A 24,285-nucleotide genomic window follows, 5' to 3' on the forward strand; every position below is an offset into this window, starting at 1 on the left:
GTCATCCAGCAGGACAGCTCTGGACTCCTGGGCTAACATCCCTGCTCCTGTGCCCCGTGCTCTGGTGTTCGCCCACACTGGAAATGAGTTGGGAAAGGGCAATTCCCTTGCAGCAGGAGCAGGCTGCGGAGGAGAGAGCGCGCCCCTCCCCTACAAAAGATATATCGGTCTCAGGATATTGAGACCCACCAGGTCTGCCGTGTGCCCAGAATGCCTCTCCTCACCTGCAGTCCTCTTGTGCTAGTGCGTTTCGTGTGCCCATTCCTCTTCTCGCCTCCCCTCGCAAAGATTACTGAGAACAGAGCCCGCTCACACGAGTAATGTCTCTCCTGACAGAAGCTCATTTGTAAATTCTGATCGACCAGAGCAGCGCAGCATTGATCTGTCTGCTTTGCATCCCAGCCAGCCATCGGTGACATTGCTGCTGCTGAGAGGTTGCACTCCCAGCTCCGAGAGGCTGGCAGGAGCGTGTGGGAGTCCCTGCCTCCCGACGGCTCTGCTCCTGGCAGGGTGAGGGCACACAGAAGGGCAACCGCAGCTCTCCGACCCTCAGCCCTGCAGGGCAGCAGCCCACGCTCAGCAGCCGGATTCGAAGCCCTTGGAGTCTGCCAACGTGCAATCTAATTGGAAAGCACCAAGTCTGCTCTGTGAGCCTCTGCAGTAAGTTGTTAAAATAACAGCCTCGCAAAGTCCCCGAACAGCAATGATATGCAGTGGTACCTGAAATCTGCCCATGAGTGAAACGTTTCTCATTTATCAGGGAGAGAGCATGGCCCCACACAGAAGAGAACTCGGTAACCACTTGGTACAGGATTAGATTTCCCAACTGTCCTTTTAAACCAGCTAACTATTTTAGCTCAATGAGAAAGTTCAAAATGTTTTCCAGGTAAAACCATCCCTGCTGCTGAGGAATGTCCCTGGCTCTGCGCACTTCTTCCAAGTCTGATTGTTCCAAGCTATGTAAGTGTGAGCCGGGGTTGTACAGTTCTCCGGCACGGTGGGGCCTCGGCAACACACACTGAAAGCTGGCTGCTGTCCATCCTTAATCTTTGGGCCCTGCTTCTTTTTTCATGTGAGTGTCTGGCTGCAGATCTACGCTTTCCGCACCGCAGGGATGGTTGCTCTCAGAGCTGAGGATATTCGATTTCAGCCCTGTGAGTACCCGTAGTCTCCTGCATGCAGCTGCAGGATTGTTAGATGTCTTTAATTAAGTCAGTGAACTCTGCCAGTGCAGCAGATGCCTCCATTAACTGCTCGGCCACGGGCATTTTGCAAAACAGTAGAGAATGGGAGTGCACCAAAGGAGAGAATTGCTTTAGCTTTGATCAGCATTCCCCGCAGGCCTGGGCTTTCAGAGGCAGGCAAAGAGCTCCCTGCCTTATGGCGAGCGCTGTCCTGCAGCCCATGTGCTTGGGTCTTGTCATTGGCACCTACACCGTTTCTGCAACCCCCAGTTCACCCTCCTTCAGTCTGTTTCTTTTGAACAGAGAGGGATCTTGCAGCCCAGGCTGGGTCTTAGAGCAGCTCCGAGGTGAAACAGCGGTGGAGAGAGAGGGCTGTGTGTCAGCAGGTAAAGGAGGCAGTTCTCGTGCTGGGGCTCTCTTGGGAGCTGAGCTGCATCTCCCGTTTGCTGCTGCTGGGCTCCAGGGAACGGGAGGACAACAGGACAGTGTCAAAGAAACACCTGATTTAGCAGTAAGCTTTGAGGAGTGATTCAGAAAACTCACTTTCCAGTGTAATTAACCCTGGAGGCATTTAAAATCCTCAGGTTGTGAAGCTCCCTCTGTTGTGATGGCCAGTGCCAAGAAGCCTCAAACCCCCATGCTTGGTGCAGCTGAGCACCCATCTCCTCCCATATAGGCTGAGTTTAATAGGTCCCATCCCTGAGGCACCACGTAAACCTCCCTGCCGCCCTCAGCCAGCCCCAGCTGCTTTTGTCCTAGCAATCAAACCCAGCTCCAGAAACATCCCTTCAGCCTGGTGGAAGCTCTTCCTCAAGCCATGGAAGCATGGAAACATCCCAGGACCAGCAGTGCCGCAGGGAGCTGGTCTGTGCCAGTCAGGGATAATGGGCAGAGGTTGTGCCACGGCTCGGTGCCACTCTCTGCTCGGCAGTGACAATCCATATCCCTTGCTTTTACCCACCAAGCGAGTAGTTGATCACAGCGATACACCTGCAGCTTGGCTGCTTTTAATCTTTCTCTGTCAGCATGGAGCAAATGATTCTCTCAGGAGGGCGTACAGCATTGGGAAGTGTGTGGGATCTATCCCAAGGACAGACCCCAAAGGGATGTCTGGGAGTGTTCTGCACAGAAAAATTAAGTATTTTTTGACTACTTCTAACAAAGAGCTGTTGCATACTGTACAAAGGGAAGTGACTACGAAAATTACTGGCTTGATTTCAGTTCTATCAGAAAGCTGACTGCAACTCAGTCCTGAGCAGAGGAGCAATAAAAAACACAACTTACTTTCTGACAAGACAGACAAGCCCACCACTAAACTTAGGAAACCAAACAACGTAGCTACTGCTCAAGATAAAGGCAAACTTTAAGGTTTAAGGGATGGGTGGACGAGGTGCTGAGGGACATGGGTTAGTGATTGGTGGGAATGGCTGGACTCGATGATGCCGTGGGTCCTTTCCAACTGATTCTATGATTCTTGGAAAGAAGCAGTTTTTCTGGTGAGATGACCTGAGAATAAGTAGCATGAGCAGTAAAACACCAAAGTGCCTGTGCCAGGGGCAAGCAGCTCAGCCTCCTGCTCCATCGGCCCTGGCACTGCAGGCGTGATCTGCGCCGCCTGTCCCGGCAAACAGCGCTCGAAGCGCCCCAGATCGCTTGGTACCCAGCCTGCTTGCCTCCCCTCCCCGTCCTGGGGAGCTGGGTCAGGATGTGAGGGAGCCTGGGGCTGAGGGAGCCCGGGGTTGAGGGAAACTTGGTTTGAGGGAGACTCGGATTGAGGGAGCCTGGGGTTGAGGGAGACTCGGGTTGAGGGAGACGTGGGTTGAGGGAGACTTGGGTTGAGAGAGACGTGGGTTGAGGGAGCCTCGGTTTGAGGGAGACTCGGGTTGAGGGAGCCTCAGTTGGAGGGAGGCTTGGGTTGAGGGAGACTCGGATTGAGGGAGCCTGGGGTTGAGGGAGACTCGGGTTGAGGGAGACGTGGGTTGAGGGAGACACGGTTTGAGGGAGACTCGGGTTGAGGGAGACGTGGGTTGAGGGAGACTCAGGTTGAGGGAGACTCGGTTTGAAGGAGACTCGGTTTGAGGGAGACTCGGGTTTAGGGAGACTCGGTTTGAGGGAGACTCAGGTTGAGGGAGACTCGGTTTGAAGGAGACTCGGTTTGAGGGAGACTCGGTTTGAAGGAGACTCGGTTTGAGGGAGCCCGGGGTTGAGGGAGACTCGGTTTGAGGGAGACTCGGTTTGAGGGAGACTCGGTTTGAAGGAGACTCGGTTTGAGGGAGACTCGGTTTGAAGGAGACTCGGTTTGAGGGAGACTCGGTTTGAGGGAGCCCGGGGTTGAGGGAGACTCGGTTTGTGCTGAACGAGGTGGGGGATGCTCGGGGAGCCGGGCTGGCTTGGCCAGGACCGTGGGCTGCTCACGCCCGGCTGCCGCTGCCGCTGCCCGGCGCCTTCGCGGGCCCACGGGGCGGTTCGGGCTGGAAGGGGCCTCGCCGCCCCCCGTCCCGAAGCCCCCGAGGCCGCCGGGGGCGGCGGCTCCGCGCTCGGGCGGGGCCGGGGCGGGCCGCGCCGCTCCCCGCTGCGGCTCCTTCTCCTCCTCCTCCCTCTCCTCCTCCTCCTCCTGCTGCCGCTGCTGCTGCCGCTGCGGCGCGGGGGCTGCGGGCGGAGCGGCGGCGCCATGAGCGGGGCGGCGGCGGCCAAGAGCGAGAAGCTGGACGAGGCTCAGGCGCTGGCCCGCAGCTGCGCGGGGAGACCCGACTTCCAGCCCTGCGACGGGCTGTCCCTGTGCACCACGCACAGCCACGGCCGCTGCTTCCGCCTGCACTGGTGCTGCCACCTCGGATGGTGCCACTGTGAGTCACCCCGGCGCCCCGAGCCCCGCCGACCCTGCGCCCCCTGCTCCCTGTGCGCCCCGGAGCCCTCCCTGTGCCCCCTGCTCCCTGCGCTCTCCCCGCTCCCTACGAGCCCCAGTGCTCTCCCTGCACCCCCTGCTCCCTTGTGCTCTCTCCGCTCCCTGCGAGCCCCGGAGCCCTCCCTGTGCCCCCTGCTCCCTGCGCTCTCCCCGCTCCCTACGAGCCCCAATGCTCTCCCTGCGCCCCCTGCTCCCTGTGCTCTCCCCGCTCCCTACGAGCCCCAGTGCTCCCTGCACGCCCCACGGTCCCTGCACGCCCCTGCGCTCTCCCTGCACCCAATGCTCCCTGCGAGCCCCAGTGCCCCCTTTGCACACCACGTTCCCTCTGCACCCCTGTGCTCTCCGTGCTCCCAATGCTCCCTTTGCACACAACGCTCCCTGTGCACCCCACGATCCCTGCGAGCCCCTATGCTCTCCGCGCACCCCACGGTCCCTGCATGCCCCAACGTCCCCTGTGCTCCCCAGTGCTCTCCATGCACCCAGTGCTCCCTGTGCACCCCATGGTCCCTGTGCACCCCCTGGTGCCTGCGAGCCCCGATGCTCTCTCTGCACCCAATGCTCCCCACAGTCCCTGCACGCCGCAATGTTCCCTTTGCACCCCACGGTCCCTGCGCTTTTCACAGTCCCTGCATGCCCCAATACTCCCTTTGCACCCAATGCTCCCTGCACGCCCCAGTGCTCTCTGTGCACCCAGTGTCCCTGCACACCGCATGGTCCCTTTGCACCCAGTGCTCCCTGAGCTCCCCCAGTGCTCCCTGAGCTCCCCCAGTGCTCCCTGAGCTCCCCCAGTGCTCCCTGTGCCCCCCAGTGCTCCCTGTGCACCCAATGTCCCTGTGCACCCCACACTCTGTGCACCCAATGCCCCTGCGCTCCCAATGCTCCCTGCACATGCAACACTCCCTGTGCACCCCAGTGCCCCCTGTGCACCCAGTGTTCCCTTTGCCCCCAATGCTCCCTGTGCTCCCCAAACTCCCTGCACGTCCAATGTTTTCTGTGCACCCCAGTGATGCCCACACACCCCACGCTCCCTGCGTGCCCCATGCTCCTTGCTCACCCAATCCTCCCTGCACGCCCCAATGTCCCTGCATACCCCACAGTCCCTGCACCCAATGCTCCCTGCATGCTCCAGTGCTTCCTGAGGTCCCTGAGCACCCCATGCTCCCTGCACATCCAGTGCTCCCTGCGCATCTAATGCTCCCTGAGTGCCCCACGGTACCTGCACCCCTGTTGCTCCCTGCATGCCCCAGGTGCTCCAGAAGTGCCCACTCACCACCCCAGCACCCCAACAGTCCGAACGGCCCCACTGATCCCTGAGCACCCCGGCGGTGCCTGCTTGCTGCCCCAGTGCCTCAACCACCCTACTGGTTCCTTCCACACTGCCCCAACAGCCTCAATGGCCCCAGTGGTGCCCATGTGCCCCCACAGCCCCCGCTGCCCCAACCACCCCAGCGCTGCCCGTGATCCACCTCAGTGCCCCAGTGGTCCCTGTGTCCCCCAGCACTGCTGCTGCAGCCACCCCAGCAGTGCCCACACGCCCCTTCGTAATGGCCCCTGTGTCCCAGCTGCCCTAACCACCTCAGTGCCCCATCCGCCCTGTCCTATGGCCACTGGACCCCCCCAGACTTTGGAGATGCTCCTGGAGCCGCTTAGCCCCGGTGACAGCTAGTGAGAGGTGTCTGTGGCCCTTCCCGTACGGTGTCTTACTCACCAGGGGAGCATCCACCGGCTGCTTCGCTCTCAGTTTTGATCATTGGCTTTTGCAGGCATTCATTATGGCTTAAAGCCTTTGAGTAGGTGCTTTAGGATACGCGTGGTAGATACTGCTGTGCATGTACATAGCAGGCACCGCTCTCGGATGTACATCCAGTTACCGGTTCAAAATCCAGTGTTGACCCAACTCTGTTGAAAAGGTGCCTGACAACTTCTGATATTGGTATTCAAGATACTGATGTGTGTAATCATGGAGGCTGGGATTGCTCCGTGGATGTCCAAACAGAGTCTGAGGAATAATTAATCACCTAAAGCCTTGTCGAGCAGCTTTTCAAACAGCGTGTCAGGACAAGGTTGGGGGATGGTGACAGAGCTGGGTACTTGGGACGAGTCGTGTTCTGGAGGGCTTAAAGCCTGGATGGTCAGGGTTAAAGTGGGACCTTGGTGTGAAGGCTGCTGGGTGCTGCTCATGGTGTCCCTTGAGCCCTGGCATCCTGTTCTCCTTTAAAGTCTGTCACCATCTCTCTTTGTAATTTAATCCTACACAGATTCCCCCTCACACACATTTTGTGCAAATTTCGCTTAATGAGAAAAAGGGCCTGCCTGAGAAGACGCGTTTTATTTTGGTGGGAGCTTCTTTTAGGATTACAAGCAGATTTGGAGAATTTTGCCTTGATCTGGGGTTTCTTTGAAATCACTGCAGAACAATGTGGTTTTTTTCTGTCTGTGCCCCAAAGTGAGTGCTGTGTGGTGGCACAACGGGCTAATTGAGGGTTGTCATAGTCACCTGCTGCTCTGGGACAGGGGCATCTTGTTGGCACTTTGCAGATGGCACAAGGGCCCTCAAGTTATGCCCTAGAAATACTCTTCTTTTCCAAAATTCCTCTGGTCTCAGTTATTTGTGATTGCCATCAAGATGTATGAGCTTTTAAGCACTCTGGAGGATGAGGTCAGAGCTGAAAATGGTGTTTATAAACTGGAGGTGTTATCTGAAATCAGCTGGGATTGTCCTGGGAAGGGGAAATCAAATGCAGAGCTGGAAACACCTGGAGATGGAACATTGCGGGGATGGATCTGGGGATTAAGATGGATCGCAGAGCGAGTGTGTGTCAGCAGCAGGTGGCCTTTATGGTAGAAAATCCAAAACCAGAACCCAAGCCTTCGCTTGGGGATGCATTAACAGGAGCACTGCAAGCGTGCAATTTAATTAGCCTCTTCAGCTCAGTGATGATGAAGCCAGGCTGATGGGTTTAGCTTTCAGCATCACACTTTAAAAAGCTGTTGGAGAATTGGGGGGTTCTGCAGGGAATTGGTGAGTTTCTGTGAGAGATCACAGTGATGAGCTTAGAAAATCTGATTTACAAGGGGGTGCAAAAGCACAGTGGTTGCTTGGGCTGTCTAAGATTGAGGGAGGGAGGGGAGATGAGCTTTGTGAAGAGTAAAGGTAGCCTTGCAAAGAAAGCTGTGCTGCATTCCTTCTCCGCACAGTCTTGGGAGATAACCAGTTACCACTTACCATGGCAAGGAAAGATTAGGTTTGGATATTAGAAAACATTTTAACTAGGAAGATAAATGAAGCAAGCTAACAGAGTATTCAAGAAGATGAGGCATCGTGGTCCTTGAAGGCCTTTAAGGAAGCCTCGGACTGGCATCTCTTAGGAGTTACATGGAGCCAATGCCCTCCCTGAAGAACCACTTGAGATCCCATCCAGCCCTTAGCTTCCCTGAGGCAATCATAAGATTTAACAGTAATTATTTGCAAGAAGCACAAACTTCCTTCTTAATTCCTCCATTACAACTAAGGAAACTTCGAGATACATTTCCCCCGTGATTTTAAATGAAGGAAGTCACATACTTCATTTTTTTGTTTTAATCTTCTGAAAGCCATGAAGAAGAGTGCTCTCTTCTTGCTCCCTTATTTCCTAATGCACATTTCAGAGCTGAGGATCCCTCTGTATCCTGCTCCTGCAGAATGAGTTGAGTTGGACTTAAAAGGGGTAAGAATGAGGCCTATAATGGAAAATGGTATAGAGGGCAGAGATGTAATTAAACAGTGTTGGGAGTTATCTTTTGTAAACCCAGTGCTGTAGAACCGACTGGGGCATCCTCAGATGGTTCTTAAAAGTGGTTTTCTGTGACTCTTAAGAGCTCTATTGGAGTACAGGAAGATCTCTGTCAATTAAAATGGTCTTCGAAGTGTTATTTTTCATCAGTGTCCAAGGTCCCGGAGAATGTCAACTCGGCTAAAGTGCACTTACATTTTAAAATGACAAAGGCTCAGCACCGCTATAGTGAGTAGATTGTCTCTTCATGTGCGTTCAGGATCACATCTGCTTACTTTGGTGACAGAAGCAATTTGGCCTTGCAGAGCTGTACGGCTATCGAAGTAATAATTGAGAAAGCACCTAGTTTGAATTCCCCAAAGCCATTTTTGTTGGCAGGCTCTGAAGTGAGCGGTACTTTAAGCGCTCCCTTTACCTCCAGTGTTTCTCTGTATAATGGCAATAATAGCTGGGGAGTGAGATCACAGACACTGCTGAGTGTATCCAGACGGCTCTGAGAACCTCCAGTGCTGTGGGTACCTGTACGACTTCTAAACCCGGGAGTTCATTGTGGGTCATTTTCAATCTGTTTTCAGCAGGTTTCCCTGTGAGGTGGGAGGTGGTTCTCTGGTGTGCCTCTGTGCCTGGGGAGCTCTCAACCCAAGTCAAACTTCCGTAAGCGGGCGGATGCGGTGTGTGCAGTGTGGGGGTTTGGGGGGGCTGCGGGGTGCACCAGGTGTCACTGGAGGTGCTGGCTCTGTGGGCACCGGGGCTCTGGCAGAGCAGGCAGCGCCTCGTATCCTGCTGCAGTAGATGCTTACAACACCCTTCCCCTGCGTGATGCTGGGCATCCGTGCGCCTGCAGACCCCTGTCTCCGTGTGGGCGCGGGACGAGGGCTCAGCCTTCAGAGGGAACAGCGTGTTGGCCCAAGAGTTGTTTTGACTTGTCCCATGATGCATTTCTTTGCTCGCACGGCACCTTTTCCGTCTATCCCTCTGTGCATTCCCCTTGCCAGGGTGATAGCCCCCTCTTCACCTTCCTCCCCTCTGACAGCCTTGTGGGATTTTCTTTATTAGAAAGAGTGAGAGCATTAAATTACTCGGATCAACTCTTCCCAGAGTAAGAGAGAACCCACGGCGGAATCAGGTCTGCAGAAAGATGCCTGCCTCCCTTTCCTCACCTCTGGATTTCCACTGCGGCTCTGATTTGCACTGATGCTGTCTGTGAGGCTGCTGGCTGTGTGGTGCTACCTGCTCCTGTCAGAAGGGATCAGGTCCTTGGGCTTATATCTGTCCTGACAGCACGACTTTGACTGTGTTTTGCTAATTTTACTTCCTGAGGAGGATTAGCTCACCAGAGAAAGCATCACACTTGGTGCAGTTACAGAATTGGCTTCATCCCTGAAATAGGGTTTTCTGTTGCAACCATGTTAATTTTTTTTTTATTTGAATGTCTTGCGTTATGTTAAACACCTTGCAAAACTCTCAATATGTTACCTTGCAGTTGCGAAAATACCTTATGAGTGAGGGTAGCAGGATGCTTGTTTCACAGCATATTGATAGAAAGTAACTGTGCTACTTGGGTTAGCTTTTCTGTGATTTGAGTGTTTATTTTTTCTCCTGGTTCAGCATCAAAAAACAGGCTTTTAGTTACTTAAAGCGGCTTGCATATAGAATCATAGAATTGTTTGGCTTGGAAGGGACCTTAAAGATCATCCAGTTCCACCCCCCCTGCCATGGGCAGGGACATCTCACTAATCTCTTATCTTCTATATCTTATATAGAAGAATTGATGTGACAAATAAATTTCAGTTCCACCACTTTTGCAGCATTCAGCTGTTTGGGCCATTTACAAGAAAACAAACTGCACAGGGTGAAAGCTGTGGGGTCTCCTTTGGGGGTTCAGGAAGGGGAAACAGTTGCTAGGCTAAGACAGCTAAAAGGATTGTGTGGCAGGGTGGGTTTTAGAAAACCTCAGTGCTCCCTCAGCCTTGCGTTTTGCTGAGTGGTGTAGAGCACTTGCAGGTGTGCCTTGAAGTAGCTTCCTGCTCCCCGCTGTGCATCACGTCAGAATGGGACTGATGCCCTGGGTTTAGATCCAGATCTGGCAGTTCCTGCATGAGGTCAGGCAGGCTTGTCAAGGAACCCAAGGAATTCGTTCCTCAGCCAAGAGGAGAAAATGGGTTTCTGTGATGGGCAGAACACCGAGAAGGGCTTGTGTTTTCTGGGTCATTTTGGGGATGACTTCCCTAATTTTGGCTGTGCCTGCACACGTTCTGGGGATGCACAATCCAAGAGTTTCTCTTTCCTCTCAGAGCGAGCTTCCTCGGTTCCCAATGTGTCTGTTGTGTGGGTGTCTGTGGGTGCCCCAGCGGTGGCACAGCCAGCTGTGGCTTTGGGGGTGCGCTGGGGTTCTGCTGGGTGCTGAGAGGCCATCATCCATCTCCTACAGCTGCTGCCAGGGAAGGAAGAAAACTCCTCCAGTCTCCTCACCTGCCTGTACTCACAGCAGATACTCGTTTCTTGCATTTGTCTCTTGCTTGAAATACCAGTGGTTTTATTTGACTTGTTTTCTGTCCTGCAAACCTGGTGAAAGCTCTCTGTTGAGGCCAGCCTGGACCGTATCTCTTCCAGAGAGAGATGTGGTGGTGCGTGTCACATTGCACCTCTGCCCTGTCCTCTGGCAGCGCACACCTGCCTCCAGGTGCTGGTGCTTCACCCTGCTCGGCAGTGCTGTGTGCAGCATCTAAGCAGCTCTGTGCACATAAGCAGCATTTCTATGGAGTCTCTCCCAGCTCTCGAGCGACAGAAGCTATCAGCGGGGGGCTCTGACAGTCTTTGAAGCCCGTGTAATTATTCAGACCCTGGTCTGCCTGTGGGAACTGTAAGCAGGGAATCAGCAAGGCAGCCTTTCTTTCCTGTTACAGACCTCTGGTAAGCGAGCTAAAATGGTTATTGAAGGTATGCAAGTGCGCTGTGACCGAGCTTGGGGGTTTACAGAGGAGGTCCCCTTGGTTGAGAAGTGGTTGCAGCCCCGGAGGAGATCCCAAAACAAGCCCTGGGGTGCTCTGCAGCATTGCGTACGTTGTAGACCTCCAAAAGCCCTGCTTTCATTCCGATAGGATTTCTTTGCTTTGGTTTTTGGTGGCTACAAAAACTCTCAGCCACACACAGGAGGGAGCAGAAGGGCAGCCGTGTACCTGTGCTGTGCGTGTCTCTCGAGTCGGGCTCTGGCTGCGAGGGGTGGTTAGACCGGAGCTGGCTGAAGGAGCCCCCTGGGCGCTCGGGATGGCGACTTGAATTCCCAGTAGTGCTGCTCCACAGGGCAAAACTGCATCCCAAGGACAGAGCTGTTGGATAAACATGAGAAGGGAGCTGTAGCGTGCTTATGCTTTAAATTCTGAGGCTGAATATTTGGAGTAGCTCATACCTTACTCCTTGTGGAAAGCTAAGCAGGAATGGAGCAGTGGGGCTAGGAACGCTGGGGCTGAGTGTTCTCTGAAAACGCGGTTTGTCTTGGTGGGAGGATGATTACAAATCTGAGAAGAAATAGGCATTTTTCATTTGGTTTTGCTGTAAAAAGGATTTGATCCAGCATAGGTCTGTGTCTCTGGACGAATTATGTGTGCAGAAGCAAGGCATTATGCAGAGTGCCAGGCAAGAGCCACGGAAAGGTGAATTTTTCAGCTTGTGATGGGGAAACACTTTTAATGAGGATTTGCTGCCTATGGCTATGCAATATCTTCTCTTCACCTGTATTTTGAAGAGCTATGATATTCCAGCTTCATTTCACTGAGCTGTACACAACGAAGGAAAGAGTGTCAGCTTGGTGTATTCTGAAGTGTGACTCTAAGGGGAAACACCTGCCAGGTTTTTGGGGTGTCCCACTCTGGACCTGGATTGTGTTGCTCTGGTTTTAGTTGTTATCCACTAGTCAGAGTATGAGTGTATTATTGATGCTGTGTCTCAGAAGGAGAACCCACGTGTGAAGTTCCATCAAACCCTGTGGGAACGTCAGTGCCTATGAAAGAACCTGCTGGCATTCATTTTGAAATCCTTATTGTAATGCAGAGTTATGTTTCGAGACATGCCTGTTTTGTTATTATTATTATTATTGTCAACACAGACCCCTGACATCACCTAAACAGAATAGACCACAGGAAAATCTTTGGATTCAATTTACTTGTTGTCAGTACGTCTTGTAGGACAAACTTTTCCATGCCTCATATAGGATTGAATAGAAATCACTGCACTTCATTTTCCCAAAGTCCTGAGAAAAAAGGGCCTCGTGTACTAAAGCGCTTTCCTAGCCAAAAACTCTTGTTTGTCATGCATGACTGTGAGGCTGTGTTTCCTAATTTGTCCATCCATCTGAGGAGCATGAGTGATAGAGAATTATATCTGCTTCCCCAGAACTCGGTGATCTGCTGGTCAGAGCCTCTGTGCTGCGGATAAATGACACCTCAGCGTGAAGCTTGAAACAACAGGGCTGTGGGTTCACTGATACTGTGTCCCGTTAGCTTTTGGCCTGGATGTCTGCGAATTCCAGATGCTCTGAACAGCATTGGAGAAGGCTGAGCCCCTGCTCCTGCTCAGAGGGCTTCATTCTGGTAAAAGGCTTTGGGCACTTTGCTCACCGTAGAGTAACAGCTCAAAGATAAAACTGGTACTGGAGTGTGGTGGTGTGGCAAGCGTGTTGCTTCCTTGCTGGCCCCTGCCGGTGAGGAAATGTTTGCCTGTTCACATCTCTGGGAGTGCCTAAAGGCGACAGTGTACAACTGCAGTGTCTTCTAACAAATTATCCTTACTCTTGTGGTTGCTGATGGATGCTTCATGTGTCTTCTGCTGCAGCCCATGGTCGTATCCTTGCGTTGCTCTGTGGGTCACGAGATAGGAGTCTTCAAAGTTTCCGTCCTTCACGTCTGCAGAACTGACTGAGCACTCAGGAAGAGCTGAAGAGGGCTTTGAGGTGCTTGGTTTTAGACTTCCTGGCAGCACCCAAGTACCCATCAAGAATGTTTTTTGTGCTGCTCCTGTTGGTGCAACCAGCAGAGCTGGGTTTGTAGGGAATGGACAGCTTGGGTGTTTTTATGTAATGGCTTTCAGTTTAACCAACGCTGCCTTACGCTTCATGACTCACTTCGAGCCATGGTAACTTAGTTCTGCACACTGATGAGGCTATACCAGAAATTTTTGTTTCTCTAAAGGATAAAAAGTGAAATGCTTTACTCACAAACATTGTAAGATGTTCCAAAATGACAGCTGTGACAGTGTGGGCTTAGCTGTTGGTGGATGGCACAGGCTTGTTCTAACGTAAATGATGGTTGGCAGTAGACTGGATTCCAGGTAGCGCACACGTGTGTATATATGCGTGTATCTCTCTCTCTGCATATAAAGTGACTGTGTTACAGTGTGTTCTGGTTTTATTTCAGCACCTTCATGACTTTATTCACAAGATACAGACTGTGTTTTCATAATGGCTTTGATTCTTCCACTAATCAATTTTTATGTAGTGACTGATGACAGAATTCAAGAAGTGTAGTTGGTGCGTTCCAGACATGTTTTTGCCAATAGTTCAGTATATTCACATAGATGAAAGTAAAAAACCTACTGGGAAAGTAAAATCTGATTGCTTGGCAACTGGGCCTTGTTTTTATTATACCCATGCTTTAATTTAGGCAACGTAACAGTTGGAATTTATATATAACCTATGTTGTAAAACAATTTCAACAAGAAGCATGCATTTGTATTCTTGTTCTCACTGGTGGCTGCGGAGCTTGAAAGCCCCCACGCGTGCTCTCAATAGTGCTTGTTTGGCTTGTGTACTTGCACCCAGCCCCGGAGCCTTTTCCCTGCTGTGCCAGCGAGGCCGTGCTCTGCTGCTTTTCCTCTCGCTGCGTGAGGTGCGATGCCGGTGCTGAGCGCACCTGCAGCCGTTCCAGGCAGGGTGCTTGGCTGTTTGTGCCGTGGAGCTGCCTGTGCTGTTTGGATTTCAGAGCTTTGCTGGTCCTGAGCCGCATCGCAGGTGTTTGTACTCGCTCACCGGTGCCGCTTGTCCCCGGGGAAAGGCTTGGCTGCCGTCGGGAGCGCCACGGTGGACGATGAGCTCTCGCAGCCGCCCTGCAGTCCGCCCGCACGAGCCCATCAGGAAGCAGGGTGCGCATGAGGAGACGCTCACCTTTTCCCTTTGGGTTTCCCACCCTGTGCCACTAGACTGAGGGAGATGCTTTTACCTCCCTGCCAGCTTTTGCTTACCCCGCCGCAGCAGCACGCGGTGAGTTTGGTCCCGTTTGTGTTGTCCAGCCACCCTGAGCTATTTGTCTGCAGCGGCGCTGTGTGCCACGACCGTCCAGCTCCTCTGCCTCCGTGGCTGGTACCTGCTCTTCTGTTTTTCCATGCAGAGCGTTGCTGGATCCCACCCTGCTCTGAGGGAAGGGTTGATGCCCGGGCCCATCAGCTCTGGGGAGTGACGCATTTGGGACATAAGCGGGTAGGGTGATCCCTTAAATTCTCCAGGAATGGATTCTGTGGAGGCTTGTATTAGAAATACAAAGATTGGTTTGGATAGAATACGACTGGGAACGTCGGGCAGTGGGCAGCAGAAGCAGGACTAGGACGAGGGTTAAAAGGATGGCCCGTAGTGACAATAAGGATGCTGTTCCAACGCTGAAGAGCGCGTTGTTTGTCATGCCCAGAAGGCCTGCGCTCCGGTAAGGCCACCGCACAGATGCCTCGTCAGCAGGAGCCCCTGTGCTCGGGCAGCGGGAGGGGAGCGGCGCAGGTACAGCCCAGCACATATGCCGTTGTTTCTCCTGTCAGCCCATCGGGAAAACAGGCGGTAGCCGTGAAGAGACGTCTGTCCCAGGCTACAAACCCAGCCTCCTGCCTCATTCGTCTGTCCAGGCTGTCTCTTTGGGGTGCAGAGTGCAGTCCTCCTGGCTTGCTGCGATCCCTTAGAGAAGGCTTTCCCTTCAAGAGCCCGTGAGCTGCTCTGTTCTCTGAGAATCCACAGGAAAATGTTCCCATTGTGTACAGGGGCTCACGAGTGCCCCACTGCAGCGCGCATTGCGCACCTGGAAGATGACTGTGACCTGTCTCTCTGGTGCCTGTGATTTCTCTGTATCAGGAGATGCTTTCATTTTCTAGGTAGCTTCTGACACTGGTCTGTACTTACCCTTCTTTGTTACCATACCGGCACACATTTCGGCTGTGTGAAAATGATGGGACACTGAATCTTGAGCAGATGGCGCTCAGGGATGGTTTTGTGGAATAAATATTTAGCACTGAGACATTTTTTTGCCTTTTTCTGTACTGAATTAAAAAAAAAACCCATCTAGCATAACTTGAGGGGGGGATAAAATTTTCAGGGAAATGTGCAAACAGCAGCTGTTCTGCCCTTTGAGTAAAGGGACATTGGAAGGCAGATGCCCTTGGGTTCAGAGCTCGGATTGCGATGGCCGGCACGTAGCTGCTGTGCTCGTGGTGAGCAGTGCTTGTGGAGGGAACAGGCTGCCTGTTGTGCTTTTCGTGCCTGTGCTGCCCTGCGTGTGTGTCCTCCTAGCCCCGCGTGGGGCTGTGCTTGGAGCGAGCGGTACCTGTGGTTGGTGTGGCAGTGCTCACGGGTCCCAAAAGGAAAGGGCTCTTTTCCGAATGCACGTGTGTTGCGCGTTGGTGTTCAGCTCTCTTTTTTTGTGTGTCGATGTTCTGTTCCCTTACAATGATTAAGAAGCAAATATGGCCCTTTTAAGAGGGTTTATGGCTGCAGGAAACATTGCTCAAGGCTTCGGTGTTTCTTTTGCTTCAAGTCTGATAAATTGATGTAAGAAGGAAAAGGAAAGAGCAGGGATGATAGAAGGAAGCTCCAGGGTCTGTTTGCATTTAAGACTTACCTGTTCTTAAGTGATGCATACAGAGAACCCTGTGGTGGCCTGACTCTTCTCTGTGCTCAGAGGAGGTCGGGAATGGGATGGATTTGAGAAGGTGCCGCTTAGAGTGCTGAGTGCCCTTCAAGGTGCATCTCCAGAGCGTGGGCAGCAAGCTCTGCTTTAGTCTGTAAAGGGGGAGACGTTGTCTGCCCCAGGTTTCTGCTCTGTCCGCAGTGGAACCGTAGCGGGTCCTTCCCTGACCTGGGGCTTTTGGAGAAGCAGCTGGATGGCCGGCAGGTTACCTGAGGTGCCTGTGCCAGTCCCAGCACACACGCTGCTCCAGCTCGCAGCTGTCACCACCTGCAAGACAACTTCATTTAGATGTCAGAGGGATGTGCATCGAGTCTGTTCTTCCTAAAGAGACAGACTTGGCTCTCCTGCCGTGCTGGTGAGGTATCAAACAAGTCCCACGGAAGAACGCTTGGTAGTTCTCTGTCTTTTGCCGAAGGCGGTGCTTGAGAAGCTCATCTCCAAGGCTTCCCCATGCAGAGAGACGCAGAAAAGCCCCCGTGTTGTGAACGCTCCTTAGACTAATGCAGAATCCCTCCAAGCTAGCACCGACTCCTGTTACACATGCATTATGAATACTTGCTTTGCCTTCACTCCTTCAAAACTGTGCAGGATTTAATTAGAATTTTTATGTTCTTCATAGCAGGACTGACTTCCCTCCCACATAAGCTGATTTTTTTGGCAGGGTTGCGTGTGGCAGTCAGAGTCGGGCATGGCTGGAGTGGGAATCCCGGCTGACTGTGCATCCAAAGGGCACTGGTGCCGCCACAGAGGTGAAGGTTCAAGCAGGAGCAAGTTGACAATACTCCCCAATCAGCTCTGCGCGGTGAAACCATCCACACCGACTGCACTCAGCCTTTGCATACACGCCTTTTCAGCCTAAATATCAGCCCGTGTGCTTTGCCTTAAGGTTGAAGTCGCTGCTTCAGCCTCTCCCGATCCCACAGCCCAGCCAAAAGCGCTGCAGCCTCCAGTGAGATCAGAACCGGTCTCCTCCAGGCACCGTGGCTCAGTGGCACAAGTGCTCGGCCAGCTCAGGTGTGTGGGCAGTTCCTAAGCTGCACGGCTCCACTTGAGCCCGGTTCTGGTTAAATGCGTACGGCTTGCGGATTTTGGAGCGTAGATGAGCTGGCAAATTGGAGGGTGTAGGGATCGTTGCCCAAGCAGCTGCAGGGGGAAGAATACGTATGAAAAAAAGCTTTTATGTTTCAGTTAAAAGATGTTTAGATGTCTTGCATGCAAACAAATATACAGGGGGATGTATCGCTTGACTTAGACTCCTAAGATCCACAGCAATCTTTTATTATTTCCTGAAGCGCATTGCAGTTTGTGGTGGTGTTTATGAGGAAAAAAAATCCTTCAAGGTGGCACTTTGAGAGGGTAAAGCTTGAGAATTTTTTATGTGAAACCTCACTACTGAAAGGTGGATTTATTCTTTTTCTTAATGTGCCAGGCACATTGATGAGTGTCGGAGGTAAACTAGAATGCTGGGATGAAGGGAAGTCGTGAATGAAACATTTAAGCAGCACCTCTGCTTATTTCATGGTTAAGTTATTTTGTATTAACCACGGAAATTGCTGCTGTGGCTGTTTGGTGAGGATGCATGCAGACTGCTCAATTAGCAAAAAAATCAGAAAGAAATGACCTCGTGGCTTGTTTCTCAAAGCTGCGATTTGTTTTTTTTTATAAGCAGGAGACGCTAGAATGCAGCTTCCAATCAATCAGCTACATAATTCTGGTGATCAGTGTCACAAACAGAGTTTTTATATATATATGGAGGTGTGCATATCCTTTTGCAGATAAGAATTTTCCAAGTTGCTGGAGATGTGCAGGTCATGACAGAGCTTGCTGCTCTGCTGGATTCTACCTGGACCTGGTGGCAGGTGGCACAGGAGGCATGGAGCCAAGGCGTGGTGAGCAGCGTGCATCCAATTTGGCCATGACAATCATCCTCTCTGAGCAGAGAAGCAGGGAGATGAGCACTGACGTGTAACTTACCCCCTTGGATGCATTTGGAAGAGTTGTTTTGCAGTTGAGTATGGGCTTTTCTATATGCTAATTCTCCAGAGGATTTGGGTTTTTAGGCTTTCACAAGGGTCAGTTGAATAATAAAGAAATGGAAGAACAATCTATCCTTTCGGTCGTGCAGAGACTGCTGTCACCGTGTGAGTGGGATCAGAGGAAGGTGAAGCATTCCTGGAGGATGCCGCTGCGAGCGCGTCGCAGCAGGAGGTGTAGGTGCTGGTGCAGGCGTTCACTTGTGACAAATCACTACGCGTAGCCCACATACCTACTTCTGCAGTCTCTCATTGTCTCGCAGTTCATCTCAGCTGTTAGCATATGGCTGTCACGGATAATTGAGACTTATCACGACAATAATTTTGGCAGAGCCTAGTTTCACACATTTCCCATTAAACATCCAGGGGAGGAATGGGCTCGTGTTTCCCCCCAGCCCTTTTGCTATGGTGTTGGACCTGCAGAGCCAGAACTGCGATCCTTCTCCGCAGCAGCTCTGACAGTGCTCGAGAGCTTCCTAGACCTCTGCTAATACAGCAAACCGCTTTTCACAGAACTTGGAGTTTGATTTTTCAGACTGGCATTCAGCATGTGCAGTATTTTTCCTTCACAGATTACAGTCTTTCATGTAGGCAGCGGTGGCGAGTGACCCAGGAGACAACTCGCGATGCAGTGTCTGGTCTGTGCAAAACACTGTCATTTACAGGAACGTTCATCAGTGCAGCTCAGTTGCAGAATTCTTCAGCTGCTTTGGTTGGAAGAAAGAGGCAATAATTTACGTTAGCATATTAAAAGGAATGTATCAGAATAGGAACTCAAAATACCATTTTATTATAGACTTTCGCCAGTTGTTTAAAATCAGCAAAAGCATTGCTGTTTATTTCTGTGGGAGTTCAGTCAGACCGAGATGTATTATAAGAGAACTTGGGGACTTGTGCTTAAGGGATGATTTTCTGTGAAAAAGACGTCCCTGCCTATGTTGCAGGGGAGGGGAGTGATCTTATTTTTAAATTCCTGCATTTATTTTTCATAGGATGCATCACAGCTGCTGCATTTAGAGGCACTATGACATGTCAGGCATTGTAACTGAGGCTGTAACCACAGCTTTGTCCATGATCCAGGCTGACAGTCCCAGCTGTGAGCACCAGCACCCCTTAAAAGACAGGTCTGATCATATTTTAAACAGAAGTCTATATTAAAGTAAACAAACTTGGCCCTAAAACTTAGCGAACTTATTCCAGAATTCTAAAGAATGCAGAAAGCGGCGCATGTAGATATTTGTCTTCTTTCTGTTGGTCAATTCCTGCTTTACCTGAGCAGGGTTTGTCCTTGGAACGTGAGAAACGGTTTCAGCCGCTGTAAGGTCACACAAACGGGGACCTGAAATCTGCTGTAAACAGAATAGCTGCTGTTTTCTTCTACCCTGAAATTAGTACCAGCAGGGCAGTTCTGAAACACGCAGTGAGTTACCGTGTGCTGCTGCAGTGGGAAAACAAGCCACCTCGGCTCCCCGGCCACCACTTTTTGGGGAGGAAAGAAGTCCAACTGATGACTCAAAGGTTCATCATCCGGCACCCAAGCTACCTTGGCTTAAATCCCCTGCTTTCCTCTCCTGACATACTCCAGGCTTCTGCCAGCACGTGGTGGCTATTTTAGGTGGAAACATGTAGTCCTGTTGTGAAGACACGTTTTTTTTTTTTTCCTTGATCCTGTTACGGTCCTCACTGGCCCTTCCTTGGACAATGCAAATAGAGGTGGCATAACATTCAGTTGAGACTTCTGTTTTTACACTCCTATCCGTTTTTTATTGTTGGTTGTCAATGGAATGGAACAGGAGCCCACACAGCAGCACTCCAGATATATGAATAAATACAGCACCGTGGTTTCAGGCAGGGGTAGGCTGCTGTGAGCGGAATTTTATCAGCCACTATTCCAATCAGCAGCACGCTAGTCGGTCATCTGGGTGGCTTTGCAAGACAGTGGCATGTGTAGTGCTCAGTAATATGAAAGAAGGATTTCTGGAGAGCGTTGGGGGGCAAGAAGGCAGGGGCTGCTGGGGTTGGGGCAGGCTGGGAAGGGAAGGTTTGCCCGCCTGCCCTCAGAGCTCCCCAGAGAAGCTGTGTCAGTGGGGAGGGAAGAATCCCCGAGACCCTGTCCCTCAGTGACTGCCAAACTGAACTACCGGTGCTGCGGCTCCAAAGGGCACCCGAGGGGCGAGAACTCTGTTCTGCCTGCGGTGGAGCCTTCCGTTGTTAGATGCTAGCACTTAATGCCTCCGAGTCATAACGAGTTTAGAAACTAGACCGTGGTACGTGAAAAAGATGGCAAGTGGAGGGGATGTCTTTGTATTTCTGCCACGCAGCTATAATCAAACAGGGGGGAAAAGCTTGATTTGTTTTCAGTGAGCGTTTCTGGCGGCTCTGTTAACAAGGATCATTTCAGAGATCATAGGAAAACTGTGCTTGGTGAGGTGTTTGTGGGGAGCTGGTCAAACCTATTCACCAAGTGTTGCTTTCCCTTCCCACCCAGTGCTTCTCCCGCTGCTGGGCTGGCGCGCTCGGCCCTTCTCTCTCCTGGCCTGACAGGCTGGGCTGTGCTGCTTGTTCCTCTGAGCTGTCTTTCTGCCTCTGCTGGTCTCACCGCCTGCCTCTCCCACGCTCTAGTGCTCCCCGAGCTCGGCTCTTCGCAGCGTTCTCCCTGTCCTGGTTTGGAGTCCCCGGAGAGGAACGCAGCCGACTTCCACGTGTGCCGTTTTCCGATCCCCACGGCACAGCAGGGCTGGGAGAAGCCTTCCCTAGCGCTGCTGGCTTCCCCCGGTGACGGTGACATGCTGGAGTGGGCTGGCAAAGCACAGCCTGCGCGTGGGCCCCGACAGCCCCAGAGCTGGGATCGCTCAGCCCACCCCAGCGCTCCCCACGGCTGCAGTCAGAGCTCTACCTACAGCTGGGAAGGATTCCCAGGCTGAGGATGGGATTTCTCACTGTGGAGAGGTAGGGTAGCGGGGAGCAAACCCTTCCCAGGGGAGAGGAAAGCCCGTCTTTCCTTGCTGCCATCGCAGGCTGTGCTCAGCCTCCCTGAGCAGAAATGCAATCGCTGCTCTGATCTCCCAAAGAAGTGAGTGATTCTGGGGAGAAGGGCTGCAAACGCAAAAAGGTGCCAGATTCATTAATGCAGCCCCACTTTGGTGGCTTTCTGCTCCTTCAGCCATCAAAGTCCCGCGGGCTTTGATACTGTTCCTGCCTGTGCAGAGCAGTATTTGCAGCGTGGCAATCAAAACTCTTCCAAGCTTCCCACTACTTCCAAGTCTTGTGGAAGTTTGTGCTTTCATACGGTACGAGCCCCTGGGGAGAGGTGAATCTTTCAGAGGCTTCGCGCAAATAAAATGCAGCATTTTACAGTCTTAGGCATAGCCTCAGGTTTCTCAGTTTTTCCTAACAACGTACTGATTTTCTGCTCTTTTATTTATTTCTTTTAGTAAAAAAAAATGCAGTTCACACTTGATTCAGCTCAATATAACCAACATAATCTTATTTTCTTACTTCTTAACCAGATAATCAAGATGCCAAAAGCATTTTTATGGCTTGGGAACTCCCTTATTTTCTTCCTTAATATTCTAATTGCAGTTATGTATGCACCTCTGGTCTATAATACAGAAAAACACGATTTAGTTCTCAGGGGAAAAAAAAAGAACATGGAAACGCATGGAGACTCATTGTAATTTGGAATAATAGCATTATAATAAAATGTTGATCATTGTGGCAAAGATGTAACCTAGAACCGCTCTGTGTTGAGTGGGGAAAAAGAGGTCTCTGAGCATCGTTTTAGTTTTCTTTTCCCCAGGAAGGGGCGCAGGCCTTCTGTCCGCTTCTTAGCTAGGGAGCTGTGCCCCTGGAGTTAATATTCCAGGGCGAGTGAAATGCTCCGGCTGTCCGCAAAGCAGGAGCAGGGAGGGGAGCTGGACTCAAGTAAGGATAGTTATGCTCCCCTGCAGTATTCAGCATTAGAGAATCTGTACCAGGAGAGAATAGAACACCCTGGGGCCAGTGAAAACAGTGTGTGTGCTGACTGCAGGGACCATTAGTTATTAGTAATGGCCAAGGGCAAGCGTCACGCAATCAGCTTGTTTTTAACGTAACGATAATGATCTTTAAATGCTGCTTTTCTGGTCTCCCCAAAGGTAAATATGTCTATCAGCCCATGACGCCCGTGGAGCAGCTTCCCAGCACTGAAATACCCGTTCGCCCTCGGGAGTCTCCAAACACCATCCAGATCTCTGTTTCACTCACCGAACACTTTTTGAAGTTTGCGCCCGTCTTCCAGCCCCCTCTGCCCCCCGACTCCCCGCAGTTCTGCACAATCGCAGACCTCTTCATTGACAATTATCGTGTGAAATGCATCAATGGGAAGATGTGCTACGTCCAGAGGCAGCCTCCCCCCATGCCCCACAAGATCAAGCCCGAGGAAGTCCCCGTTCGCAATGCCTTAATCACAAAAGAGAGCAATACACCAAAACCAGATCACTGCTCGTCCCCTTCCAGCTCCGAGGACTCCGGGATCAATGCAGTGGGGGTTCACTACATCGAGTCGTGTGACGAGGACACGGAGGGGGTGGCCGAGCTAAGTTCAGAAGAAGATTACAGCCCAGATAGCAGCTGGGAACCTGATGAATGCCCACTCTTGTCACCCTCACAGTGCGAAATGGAAGTGATCGAGACTATAGAAACCACCGTGTGATCCAGCAAGGTGGTACCAGATCAGTCCAGTTCCCACTCAGTAATGTTGCTTTTGTAGTATTTATATTTTCTGTTTTTTCTGACAATCCCTTTTTTCCAGTGCACTTGATATTTCAGATTCCTCATGGGAGTGCGGTCACGGGACTTGCCTGTTGGCGAACTAGCAGCAGCCTGAGCAATTTTAACACGTTCTCAGCCTGATGAGATCTCCCACGTCTGCACGTAAGGTAGTGATAAATCCTAAGACTTTTATAGCTGAAACAGGCCCTTTTCTTGGTGTGGGTTACGTCACATGCCACGTCTCCTGTGAGGACGTGCCACTTGAGAGGTTTCCCTCTGTCAGGATGTTTGCAGGGGGCCTTCAAAGCACAGAGGGTGAGCTGGCGCAGCACACCTGCAAGCAGCAAAACCACATTGCCCTTACTCTTTCTCAAACAGCTACGTGAGGTGCGGCAGAAGAGGCTCTTTCCATCTCTGTCCTCGCGCATCGTCCATCCTTTTCTCTCATGCAGGTGCAACCCTTCTCGAAGGCCGTTGGCACTGCTCTCCCAGCGGGTTGGTATGGCAGGCTAGAGAATGCATAAAGTGCCTCCAACTTTTCTCCAGGCTATGCACCGAGCATCTGCTGAGTTAGGTCAAGCTCTGAAATCTCCTGAGAAAGCAGCTGCTCCAGAGGGGGATGAGTTGCCTGGATCCAGCTGGTCTCTACGTGGATCTCAGGAAGGGGGTCTGGCTTTTGCAGCTCAGCAGGAGGGGGAGCAGGCAGAGATGAAGCGCGACTGTCAAGCTACAAGCATGCTAGGCTGGGCTGTAAAGTGATAGGCGAAGGATGTGACTACCTCCAAAACGCAACATCCACCTTCGGCTTTGCCTGCTGCTTCCTCCCGTGCAGTTTGGTGCCAGACATGTGCACTCAGGACCAAATGGCCTCAGGGCCTGCATTCGCCTGAAGAATAACAAATTTTTTTTAAACTAGTAGTTTATCAGCCACACCACTGTGTCGGCAGAGCTCGGGGACAGCGTGGAGGGGGCCTGTGGGCTCGGCAGTACGTGTGCTTGTTAAAATACAGCCTAAGGTCATGCTGGCAGGGAGAGGAAACTTCAGCTCCCGCTCCTGTGAGCTCAGCGCAAGAGCGGATTCTGAACAGGGGTTTCCTCAAAGGGTAAGAGCGAGCCATCTTGCTGGTGGTTTGGTTTCAGCTCTGCCTGATGAAACAAAGATGTCGCTCTCAGAAGATTTCAGTCAGTTGGAAGCAGTTGGAGTCAGTAATGACTGTGTTTTCAGCAGCATTACTGAATTTCTTTGTGTATTCGCTGTTTACGTTTCAGAAGTCACTGCTGAATATAAGGCTGTATAAATGTGTACAGTTTAGTGATTGACACTAGATTATAGTCTGTGTTATAGGGTGGCTCATCTCTTACTGTATCCTGACGGCGTATTACTAATTTTATACACTTTGTAATCGGTATCTTTAGAAAATGTTTAGGCAACAGTGTGTGTATGTGCACATGCGCGTGTGCTAGGAGTTTACCATAAATGGTTATAAAGTAATACCATACTTTTTAGAGTAACACTTTGAGACAAAAATAATAGGTTTTATAGTTTTGATGACTTAACATGAAGAAGTGCAATGCTTGTTAAATGAGGAACACGGGCCATTGCATGAACAGATACATTCTCATAAGGCACCTGAAAATACTCTGCTTTTCTGAGGGCATTTAAACAAAGGCCGTAGTAAAACTAACTAGGATTTATTTATT

The 24,285-nt window shown here is 51.5% G+C and overlaps 1 protein-coding gene across 1 annotated transcript; it reads left to right on the plus strand.

Annotated features, from left to right (window-relative positions):
* The first annotated feature begins 3,821 nt into the window (after positions 1 to 3,821).
* Positions 3,822 to 23,491, plus strand: C10H3orf70 (chromosome 10 C3orf70 homolog). Its single transcript, XM_069864634.1, has 2 exons — positions 3,822 to 4,030; positions 21,969 to 23,491. Exons 1-2 carry the CDS (start codon positions 3,856 to 3,858, stop codon positions 22,523 to 22,525), a joined length of 732 nt encoding a protein of 243 aa, XP_069720735.1. The 5' UTR covers positions 3,822 to 3,855; the 3' UTR covers positions 22,526 to 23,491.
* Positions 23,492 to 24,285: the final 794 nt, after the last annotated feature.

Source organism: Phaenicophaeus curvirostris, chromosome 10, assembly GCF_032191515.1.
Source record: "Phaenicophaeus curvirostris isolate KB17595 chromosome 10, BPBGC_Pcur_1.0, whole genome shotgun sequence".
Lineage (NCBI taxonomy): Eukaryota > Metazoa > Chordata > Aves > Cuculiformes > Cuculidae > Phaenicophaeus > Phaenicophaeus curvirostris.

Excerpts from the sequence above, each read along its gene's own strand:
- C10H3orf70 (XM_069864634.1), top strand. The coding sequence starts at position 3,856 with ATGAGCGGGGCGGCGGCGGCCAAGAGCGAGAAGCTGGACGAGGCTCAG. Across the intron at positions 4,031-21,968 it reads CCACCTCGGATGGTGCCACT|GTAAATATGTCTATCAGCCC; the intron begins GTGAGTCACCCC and ends GTCTCCCCAAAG.